This window comes from Mastigoproctus giganteus, chromosome 14 (assembly GCF_048544385.1).
Source record: "Mastigoproctus giganteus isolate SK-2022 chromosome 14, ASM4854438v1, whole genome shotgun sequence".
Classification (NCBI taxonomy): domain Eukaryota; kingdom Metazoa; phylum Arthropoda; class Arachnida; order Uropygi; family Thelyphonidae; genus Mastigoproctus; species Mastigoproctus giganteus.
In genome coordinates this window covers 63,014,568-63,026,584 of record NC_143588.1, presented here as the reverse complement: position 1 = coordinate 63,026,584, position 12,017 = coordinate 63,014,568, and the positions used below count along the sequence as shown (strand labels likewise).

At 38.7% G+C, this 12,017-nt stretch overlaps 1 protein-coding gene across 3 annotated transcripts in view; it reads left to right on the top strand.

The window, feature by feature from the left end:
- The window catches only part of LOC150075170 (glutamate-gated chloride channel-like), a 498,225-nt gene extending 487,044 nt beyond the window's left edge, over positions 1–11,181 (top strand). For all 3 annotated transcript variants that reach the window (XM_090389048.1, XM_090389046.1, XM_090389047.1), the window contains exon 10: positions 10,499–11,181. In XM_090389048.1, the coding sequence (XP_090245174.1) occupies positions 10,499–10,840 (342 nt within the window). In that variant the 3' untranslated portion in view covers positions 10,841–11,181. The remainder of the gene's footprint in view (positions 1–10,498) is intronic.
- The last annotated feature ends 836 nt before the right edge of the window (positions 11,182–12,017 follow it).

Below are 12,017 nucleotides of genomic sequence, written 5' to 3'. Positions count from 1 at the left end.
TTTTTTTTTTTTTATGAAGCCTCCAAACACAAGAGGTATTACAACTTATAGTACTTAGTACCATGCTTGGGTTGGAGGTGGAGAAGACAAAAGAAGATATTTGTTGACATTAGACTTGAACTTCTGTAGACTGTAATATTCAGGAAATACATGTGAAGGAAGGTTGTTCCAGAAAACAGCAGTTGAATGAATAAACGAGGAAGGTGAAAAGTTGGTTCTGTGAGTTTGAAGTTGGACAGTAAATGGTTGTTGGCGGAACATGTTTGGACTGTTTTGAAAGAGAGAGCAGGAATTATAGAAGCCAATTCAGAAGAATAGTGCCCATGGAAGTATCTGTAGAAAAAGAATGCAGCAGAAACAGTACGTCTACGAGACAGTGAGTGGAGAGACTCTGTTAGAGATGAGTCATTAATTAACCTAATTGTCCTCTTCTGAATGGAATCTGGAAGCCTGAGAGAGGTTTTGGGGGCACCGCTCCAGATGTGGGAACAATTAGCATTAGTAGAGGCATTTGATGCAAGAAAGCAAGCTTATGCAGCATCAGCCAAAAAAAAAAAAAAAAAACCCACTTCCACTTCACCCCTCTGTTCGTTCAAAATACCTGTCCAGCTGAGCCTTAAACTTATTTAGGCTATCAACCTCCACCACAAGGGATGGAAGTCTGTTCCACCAACCAACCACCTGCTGGCTAAAGGCAAATTTCCTCACGTCTATCCTACATCTGTCTTTCCTCAATTTGAATTTATGCCCTCTCAGGTGATTTTTCTGAGCTAGAGGAAGAATCCCATCAGCATTGAGCATGCTTAAACCATTCAAGGCTTTATACACCTCTATCAGATCACCTCGCTGGTGCCTAGTCTCCAGACACTGTAATTTGCAAAACTTAAGCCTTTCTTCGTAAGAGCACCCCTTTGTTCCATTCACTAAACTTGTTGCCCTTCTCTGTACTCGTTCCAGCAGCTCTACATCCTTCTTGAAATGAGGCCTCCAGACCTGTATACAGTACTCTAGGTGTGGCCTGACCATCGCCTTATACAATGGAATAATCACCTCCTTATCCCTGCTGGAAAAATTCCTGTATATCATTGACAATACTCCATGAGCTACTCTTGCAGCCCGTCTGCACTGCTCAGAGAACTTCATGTCTGCCTGCACAACCACCCCCAAGTCCCTTTCATTCTCTACCACTGTCAGTGTAGTACCACAGAGTTGATACGTTGCTCTGGGGTTGCTGTTTCCCATGTGTAGTACTTTACATTTGTCAATGTTAAACTTCATTTGCCACCTCTCAGCCCATCTGCTCAACCTTTCCAGATCCTGTTGCAGCAGCATAGTGTCAGTAGTGTCCTTGACAACCCTGCCAACCTTTGTATCGTCTGCAAACTTGGACATTAAGCCCGATATACCATCATCAATATCATTTATAAATACAGAAAACAATAATGGACCCAACACTGAGCCCTGAGGGACTCCACTAATAACATCAGTCCACGATGAGCAGTGTCCATTGATTACCACTCTCTGTCTTCTCCCCCTCAACCACCCCTTTATCCATAGCAGCAATTTGCCTCCAATGTCACACTGCTCCAATTTGTGTAGCAGTCTTCCATGTGCAACAGTATCAAAAGCCTTTCTAAGATCCAAGTATATAATATCAAAGTTATTCCCTGCATCCAGTTCTTTTGTGACTGCATCATAGTATCCAATCAAGTTGGTCAGGCAAGACTTCCCCTTAACAAAACCATGCTGTGTCTGAGCTATAACTGAAGTCTTGTCTAAATGATCCTGCAGTGCTTCTTTAACCAGTGCCTCCATTAATTTTCCTGGAACAGAAGTTAAGCTCACAGGTCTATAATTACTTGTGTCAGCCTTTGATCCTCCTTTGTGAATTGGGGTCACATTTGCACATTTCCAGTCTATGGGTACCTCCCCTGAGTCCAAGGAAGCTCTCATAATTATGGCTAAGGGTTTGCTTACTTCCTTTGCTGCCTCCTTTAATATAACTGGATAGATCCCATCTACCCCGGGTGCCTTTCTTGTGTTTATCTTCAACAGTTTCTCCTCCACTTTACTCCCAATTATTTCAAGATTCTGTAGCTTACTGCTAGAGTTGAATACACCTCTGGCATTCCCCTCGCTGAATAACTCCTCATGTGTGAATGTCGATGCAAAATATTCATTTAGTTTGTTAGCTACCTGAGCAGGATCATCAACACTTGACCCATCAATACCAAGTGGACCAATCTGATTCATCCCCTTCCTTCTAGAGTTTACATAAGTAAAGAACTCTTTGCTGTTTTTCTTTGCATCCCTTGCCAAGGATTTCTCGTAATCTGCCTTCGCCTGCCTAACCTCCTTTGTAACTTGGTTGCATATCAACTTGTATCTATCATAGGCTTCTGTGTCATGTGTTAATTTGTAAGTATCCCATGCATTTTTCTTCTCTGCCATATGCCTCATTAGTTCATCTGACATCCATTTTGGCCTAAACCTTGAACAATATTTCTTAGTTGGTATGTAAAGCCTAGTAGCTTCCAAGATAAGTTCTTTGAATGCTTCCCATTTTGAATTTGCTGTTGGTAACATCATCAGTTGGTCCCACTGTATAGAATTTAAATACTGTCTCAGTCCATCGTAGTCGCCTTTACGGAAGCAATAACCCTTCCCTTTACCCCTAATGGTAGTTACCTCTTTGAGTAAATCCCACTTCAGCACACTGTGATCACTGCCACCTAGTGGTTCATTTATCTGCAGATTCTTAATGCATGAAGAATCACTGCTGATAAACAATATTCCATGGTGGGGCAGATTTGCGATTTGTACAGAGTGAAGAACTATTTGGAAGAAAATAATGCCGAGCAAAAGAGAAAACCAAGTTTTTTTATATGCAGAGGAAGCAATATTTGTAATGTGCTTTTGCCAAGAGAAATTAGAAGTCAGGGTATTCCCCAAAAGAGATATATCATTTTGCCTAGAAATCGGAGTGTCACCAAAGATAAGCATAGGAGCAGAAGAATCCTTTTTTGCGAGATATAAGACAAGACTGAGTTTTAGAAGGATTGAAATCAACTAAGTTGTCTTCGCCTCACTGGCAAAGACAACTGAAATAAAAAAGTCTTGTGTAATTCCAAATGTCATAATAACACATCATGCAAAAACAAATAACTATGAATTTTTCTTGAATGTTCTCTTTCAAATAAAAGATCTGCATAAATTATACTTTTAGTTGTTGACATTCCTCTCTGTTACAGTTTAGAGTGTTCGTATGGTTTCTGCTAACTGAAAATTAACAGGAACTGGCTTTTACTGAAGGATGTGTGGTGGGAGCTGGTTTTTGCTGAAAATGCCAGGGCATACTGGGAGTTGCACTTTGGATTTGGGTTTTTGCGGGCAGACACAGTGGTTGGTTTCTGGTTCTTGTGGTGAGAACTGGTTTTGTCAAGTACTGTTGAGAACTAATCTTTACTGGTGGGGACTAGTAGTGGAGAGTTTCGGGATTTGACTGTAACATACATATACAGGAAGAGCAGACAGGAGGGCTGGGGGTTATGCTCTTATTTAAGAAGCATATTAAAAATCTAAGGCAGTGCATCCAGTCGGCATTGGTGACCAATGCAATGTTGAGTCAGTTTGGTGTGACATAAACACTGAGAAAACAAAAAATAAGAATAGGAGTGTGCTATAAGCCTAATGACTGGGATGAGTACACCAAACAGCTATAAGGAGAAAAGAGCAGGTCAGTAAATCAGAATGTCTTATAATGGGGGATTTTATTTTCATGAAGTTGACTGGAATTTATGGATTGGTCACACTCTCTAGGAAGATTTTTGTAGATTTAATGGATGACTGTTTTCTATGCAAGCACATTAGAGAGGCAACAAGAGGAAGCAATATTCTTGATCTGGTTATCAGCAGTGATTCTTCAAGCATTAAGAATCTGCTGGTAAAAGAAGCACAGTGGTAGTGATCACAATATACTAATGTGGAATTAAATTGAAGACTACTTTCAAGGATAAAGGGAAAGGCTTTTGCAAGGGTGACTACAGTGGTCTCAAATAGGTTTTAAATTCTATGCAGTGAGGCCAACTGATGACCAGTTGATGTTACCAACAGCAAATTCTAAATAACCAGCATCCAGGAAAATAATCATAGAAGCTATTAAGCTTTCCATACCAACTATAAAATACTGTTTAAAGCTTACGCCTAAATGGATGTCAGATGAACTGTTGAGACCTGTGTCAGGGAGAAAAATGCATGGGATGCATATAAATTATCAGGTGATACAAAAGCTTATGGTAGATATACACAAGTCTGCAATTATGTTATGAAGATTAGGCAAGCCAAGGAAAATTTGAGAAGTTTGTTTTGTTTGTTAGTTATTTGGTTTTTAGGAGCATTAGCAACTAAGGCCATATTGCTCCGGGATATGCGGTGGTCATACCCTGACCTTTCCGCATCCTCTGTATTTGGTGGTGACGGGCTCGAACCCCGGTCTAATCAAGAAGCGTGTGCTACGCACTGCTGCTCCTTCCCACCTGGCTACAGAGGTGCCCATTCGAGAAGTCTGTGGCAAAGAATGTAAAGAACAGCAGCAAAGACGTCTGTGCATATATTAACAGTTAGACGGAAAGAGTTGAATCACACTGGACCACTTGATATCAATGGCTCAACTGCTGATAATCCTGCTCGGGTTGTTGACAAATTGAATATAGGTATTTTGCATCTATGTTCACACATGAGGAATCCTTTAGGGAAGGAGATGCTAGAAGTTTATCAAACTCCAATGGGGAGTTAAATGACTTTGTGATAACTGAAAGGAAAGTGGAAGAGGAATTGTTGAATCTGAACATAAAAGTCACCTGGGGTGGATGGGATCTATCTAATCATATTAAACGGAGATAAGCAAGCCTTTAGCCATAATTATGAGAGCATCCTTGGGTTCATGGGAGATCCCTATGGACTGGAGATGTGTGAATGCATCTGCAGTTCACAAAGGGAGATCAAAAGGTGACATGAGTAATTACAGACCTGTTAGCTTAGCATCTGTTCTCAGGAAAATAAAGGAGTCACTGGTTAAAGAAGTAATGCAGGACCATCTGGACAGAAATGCAATTATACTGAAGTTGCATTGTGGATATTTAAGGGACAGTCTTGTCTGACCAATCTGATTGGATACTATGGTGCAGTGACCAAGGAACTGGATGCAAAAATTAATTTGGATATCATATACTTGGATTTCAGAAAGGCTTTGATACTATTCCACATAAAACACTGCTGTTCAAATTGTTGCAGTGTGGGTAAAGGCAAATAATTTCTATTAATAAAGGGATGGTTGAGTGGAAAAAGAGAGAGAGAGGTGGTTATCAATGGGCACTGCTCTTCGTGGACTAATTTTATTAGTAGAGTTTCCCCGCAGGTGTTCAGTGCCAAGTCCATCGTTGTTTTCGGTACTGCATATGGGTAGCAGAATCCCAGATTAACCCAACTGTGTGGTACTACACTCAGTGTAGTGGAAAATGAAAAGATCTGGGGGTAATTATGCAGTCAGATATGTAATTCTCTGAGAATTGCAGACAGGCTGATTGGACAGCTTATGTAGTTTATAATAATCTTTGCTAGCAGGGATAAGGAGGTAATTATCCCCCTGTATAAGATGATGGCCAAGGTGCATCTTGAGTACTATATACAGATTTGGATGCCTCATTTTAGGAAGAATGTAGATCTGCTGCAACGGGTGCAGAGAAGGCAGATTGGTAAAGTGAACAAATGCTTGAAGTGCTAGTCATGACATAAAAGGCAGATATTGTTGGGATATCAGAGATGTGGTGTCACACAGACATAAGCAGTACAATGTGTACAGAAAGGATAGACAGGACAGGAAGGGAGGAGGGATTATGCTGTTAGTTAAGAAACCCATAAAATCTAAGGAAGTGCATCCAATTGATGTTGGTGGACAATGAGATGTTGAATCTGTTTGGTGTGACATAAACATTGAGAAAGGGAATGTGAGAGTACGTGCGTGTTATAGGCCTAATGAATCTGATGAGTATAATGAGCAATTGTGCAGAGAAATAGACTGGGCCAGTAAATCAGAGTATTTTTTAATGGGGAAATTTTAATTTCCCAGAGATTGACAGGAATCTGTGGGTTGGTCACCCACACATTAGCAAGGCTTTTGTGGATTTATTGGATGATTGCTTTCTACAGCAGCATGTTCGGGAGGCAACTAGAGGGAATAATAATCTTGATCTGATTATCAGTAGTGACCCTTCATGCATTAAGAATCTCCAGATAAAGGAACCACTAGGTGGCAGTGATTACAGTGTGCTGAAGTGGGATTTACTCAAAGAGGTAACTACCATCAAGGGTAAAGGGAAGGGTTTTTTCTTTCGTAAAGGTGACTAAGGTGTTCTGAGACAGTATTTAAATTCTATATGGTGGGACCATATAGAATTTAAATGGGAATTCGAAATGGGAAGCATTCAAAAAAATTAACCTTGGAAGCTACTAGGCTTTTCATACCAACTAAGAAATATTGTTCAAGATTTAGGCCTAAATGGATGTCAGATGAACTAATTAGACATGTGACAGAGAAGAAAAATGCATGGGATACACATAAAATAACAGGTGACGCAGAAGCCTACGATAGATATAAGCTGGTCTGTAACCAAATCACAAAGGAGGTTAGGCAGACGAATGCAGATTACGAGACATCTTTGGCGAAGGATGCAAAGAAAAACAGCAAAGAGTTCTTTATTTATGTTTAAACTCTAGAAGGAAGGGGATGAATCAGATTGGTCCACTTGATATCGATGGTTCAACTTTTGACAATCCTGCTCAGGTATCTAACAAACTAAATGAATATTTTGCATCTACATTCACATGAGGAGTTATTCAGGGAGGGGAATGCCAGAGGTGAATTAAACTCTGGCAATAAGCTAGATAATCTTGTAATAACTGAGAGTAAAGTGGAGGAGAAATTGTTGAAGATAAACATAAGAAAGGCACCTGGGGTGGATGGAATCTATCCAGTTATATTAAAGGAGGCAGCAAAGGAAGTAAGCAAACCCTTAGCCATAATTATGAGAGCTTGGACTCAGCGAAGGTACCATGGACTGGAGATGTGCAGATGTGACCCCAATCCACAAAGGAGGATCAAAGGGAGACACAGGTAATTACAGACGTGTTAGTTTTACTTCTGAGCTAGGGAAATTAATGGAGGCATTGGTTAAAGAAGCATTGCAGGATCATCTCGACAAGATTTCAGTTATAGCTCGGACACAGCATGGGTTTGTTAAGGGGAAGTCTTGTCTGACCAATTTGATTGGATACTATGATGTAGTCACAAAGGAACTGGATGCAAGAATAATTTTGATATCATATATTTGGATCTTAGAAAGACCTTTGATACTGTTGCACATATAAGACTGCTGCACAAATTGGCGCAGTGTGGCATTGGAGGCAAATTGCTGCTATGGATAAAGGGATGGTTGAGTGGGAGAAGACAGAGGGTGGTAATCAATGGACACTGCTCTTCATGGACTAATGTTATTAGTGGAGTCCCTCAGGGTTCAGTGTTGGGTTCTTTGTTGTTTTCTGTATTCATTAATGATATTGATGATGGTATATCAGGCTTAATGTCCAAGTTTCGTCGACAGGGTTGTTAATGACAGTACGCTGCTGCAACAGAATCTATAAAAGTTGGGCAGATGGGCTGAGAGGCAGCAACTGAAGTTTAACATTGACAAATGTAAAGTACTGTATATGGGAAGCAGTAACCCCAGAGTAATGTATCAACTGTGTGGTACTACACTGACAGTGGTAAAGTATGAAAAGGACCTGGGGGTAATTGTGTAGGCAGATATGAAGTTTTCTGATCAGTGCAGATAGTCTGCAAGAGTAGCTGATGGTATCTTGTCAATGATAGACAGGAATTTTTCTAGCAGGGATAAGGAGGTGATTATCCCCTTGTATAAGGCAATACCTTAAGTACTGTATACAGGTCTGAAGCCTCATTTTAAGAAGGATGTAGAGCTGTTGGAACGAGTAAAGAGAAGGGCAACAAGATTAGTGAATGGAACAAAGGGTTGCTCTTATGAAGAAAGGCTTAAGTTTTGCAAATTACAGTGTCTGGAGACTAGGCACCTGCGAGATCTGATTGAGGTGAATAAAGCCTTGAATGGTTTGAGCATGCTGAATGCTGATGGAATTCTTCCTCTTGCTCAGAATAATCGTCTGAGAGGGCAAAAATTCAAATTGAGGATAGACAGTTGTAGGATAGATTGTGCAGAAGTTTGCCTTTAGCCAGCAGGTGGTTAATTGCTGGAACAAACTTCCATCTGTCGTGAAAGTTGATAGCTTAAATAAATTCAAGAAGGAACAGGACAAACTTTTAGAGGGAATGGATGTGTTCAGACATTTATTCTAAAAATAAATTTCAAGAATAAATGTTTATTCTTGAAATTTGATTATTCATAATGACCACATTTACAAGGATAAGATACCTTAGATTTTAGAAGGCATCTTTTATGGTCAATTTTTACTTAAATCTTGGATGTCCCATGCAAAATTCATATGGTGTAATTTGTTCCATGTTTTTTTATATTTAACAACTTATGCACACAGTTGATGTTGCTTTAAATTAATTTTACAACATTTTCTTAAAATAATGTAACATATATAAGCTTGTTTCTTGTCATTGTTGGTGAAGTTAAACATAAGAAAGGCACCTGGGGTGGATGGGATCTATCCAGTTATATTAAAAGAGGCGGAAATGGAAGTAAGCAAATCCTTAGCCATAATTATGAGAACATCGTTGGACTCAGGGGAGGTCCCCACAGACTGGAGATGTGCAAATGTATCCCCAATTCACAAAGGGGGATCTAAGGGTGACACGAGTAATTACACACCAGTTAGTTTAACTTCTGTTCCGGTTAAATAATGGAGTCACTGGTTAAAGATGCATTGCAGATCATCTAGACAAGGCTGCAGGAATAAATCAGACACAGCATGGGTTTGTTAAGGGAAAGTCTTGTCTGACAAATTTGATTGAATACTATGATGTGGTTACTGGATGCAAAAAATAATTTTGATATCATATACTTGGATTTCAGGAAAGCTTTTGACACTGTTATGCGTGGAAGACTACTGTACAAATTGAAGCAGTATGGTATTAAGGGTAAGTTGCTACAATGGATAAAAGGTTGGTTTAGTGGGAGAAGACAGAGAGTGGTAATCAATGGATGCTGCTCTTTGTGGACTAATGTTATTAGTGGAGTACCCTAGAGTTCAGTGCTAGAAAATTTAGGCAGATGGGCTGAGAAGTGGCAACTGAAGTTTAACATTGACAAATGCAAAGTACTGCATATGGGTAGAAATAACCCCAGAGAAACGTACCAACTGTGTGGTATTACACTTAGGGTGGTAGAAAATGAAAAAGATCTGGTAATTGTGCAGTTAGATATGAAGTTTTCTGAGCAGTGCAGACAGGCTGCCAGAGCAAGGTCCTGAGGTATTGTCAATGATATACAAGAATTTTGCTAGTAGGGAAAAGGAGGTGATTATCCCTTTGTATAAGGCAATGGTCAGGCCATGCCTTGAGTACTGAGTACAGATGTGGGGGCCTCATTTTAGGAAGCATGCAGAGTTGTTTTAGCATGTACAGAGAAGGGCAACAAAATTGGTGAGGGGAACGAAGGGGTCCTCTTACCAAGAAAGGCTTAAGTTCTGCAAATTGCAGCAGCTGGGGACTAGGCACCTGCGAGGTGATCTGATTGAGGTGTATAAGGCTTTGAATGGGCTGGGCACACTGAATTCTGATGGGATTCTTTCGTTTGCTCAGATTACAAACCTGAGGGAGCATAAATTCAAACTGAAGAAACACAGTTGCAGAATAGATATGTGGGAATTTGCTTTAGCCAGCGGGTGGTTAATTGTTGGAACAAACTTCCATCTGTCGTGAAAGTTGATAGCTTAAATAAATTCAAGGAAGAACTGGACAAACCTTTAGCAGGAATGGATGTCTTGTGAATTTTTTTTTTTTTTTTTTCCGGCTGATGCTACATAAGCTCATACACTTCCTTTCTTGCATCACATGCCTCCATTTGTACATTACAATATGATGGACTACTCCATTTTGATTCATCTGGAGGCAGCCACATGGAGATGGTCAATTCTCTTAAACATTTTTATGACATTACATATTTGTGAATAATACTCTGCCATAATAGCATTAGACAAGAATTACTTAAAAAAAAAAAAAACAACAACAATGTATTAGACATATCAGAATAGTCAGTGTTGAAACTTGTTACATGATAAGATCTAGATTTATTTTGTTTAATAATTGCAGTAGTACACCATCTTTTTCCTTATTTCACTTATTTTTCTCATGAAGATATTTACTGACAAAAACTACCAGGTTTATTACATGGAAGCATTTTTACTTAAAAATAAATTACATTTGAAGTTTATAACAAAATTAATATTTTTCTTTCAGGTGAATCCTCATAAAGTAGGTCCTGATACCAACAGCAATGATCCTAACTCTACTGCAGCCAGAGACTTAATATCACATGACACTACATCCAATCCCAATTTCCAGAATAATGCCCAAAGACCAAGTACAGCTGCCTCACTATTTGCCTGGCTTAAGCGCCCACGAGTTATTTCTCAAGATACCATATCAAGACAACGGATCTCTAAGAACATTGATAATGTTTCCAAAATTCTCTTTCCTGTTCTGTTTGGTTCCTTTATTTTTGGCTACTTCCTCACATATGCTTTCATAAAACCATCACAGGAAGAAAATTGGAACCTCAGTAGTGGATCTCTTTTATAAACTGATGTGTATTAATGCCTTCTCATTAACAGTGTAGAACAATGACTTATCAGAAAAAAAGAGATATCGTTAAAATATTCATTTATGCACAAAAGAATGCTTTTCTCCAGCACTATTCTTCTATTGATCCTCAGAGCTTCCTGCCTTGTGGATTGTCACACCAAAGCATGAAATGAATGCGTTGACGATAATCCAGCTTCCTGTGTGATATGCATCAATGTTATATTTCCACAGAGGTATCAGATATTTTCATAAATTGTAATCTAATCTTTGATCCCTAAAGAATGAAGCCTGCTCGCAGCTTCATGCACACCTGAAGAGGCATCCCTATTTCCTTTAAAAAAAAAAAAAAAAAAAATCAATAAAAAAAAAAAAAAAAATCTGGTGCCAGTGATGCAGGTCTCAGTAAACTAGAGAATTGTGTGAATCAAAGAACCACATTCATCCAATCGTCTTTGTTTTTTTTTTTTTGTTTTTTTTTGTAACTGTTTCAGTGTTTACCAACCAGTTTATTTCTTGTTTTTAATAAATTCTCATCTTTAGCATTGATAGTCATACTTGCAGTAAAGGGGTCCGTAGCCAGGTTCTGCAAGTCTACATTATGTTCCTAGTTTTTGTCTTGCTTCACTGAATACAAACTATTGTAGTTGGCAGCATTGCAAGTGGACTTAAAGCAAAAAATTGCTGCATCACTAGGTAAGATTTTCTAAGAAATCTAAGAAGAGTTCTAGCTTTAATACTACTAAGAAACTATATTAAAAGCAAGCCTTAAGAGGAGTTATAAAGAATCACATTATATCTTAACATCGTGTGCACTGTATAGGCTAGTGTTAATAATGAATATGTGATACTGTTTGGAATGCATTTTGTTATGTATGTGTATCTACGTTATGTATATATACATATGTACAGCATTGTTCATTTACATACATGAAACCTTTCCCTATTTATGTTCATTCTTGTCTGACTATTATTGCATTTCAAATACTTCTTCATATCTTATCTTCAAACTACACAAATAAGCAATCACTAATTAAGTTAAGATAGATTTAAGCAGGAGCAAAATAGTTTTACAACTTTATATCATATTTACTGTACTTATGACATTAGTGGTTATTTCAAAATTAGTTTCCAAATATGTATCACAGTCCATGTCAGTTCATATTTATACTAATGG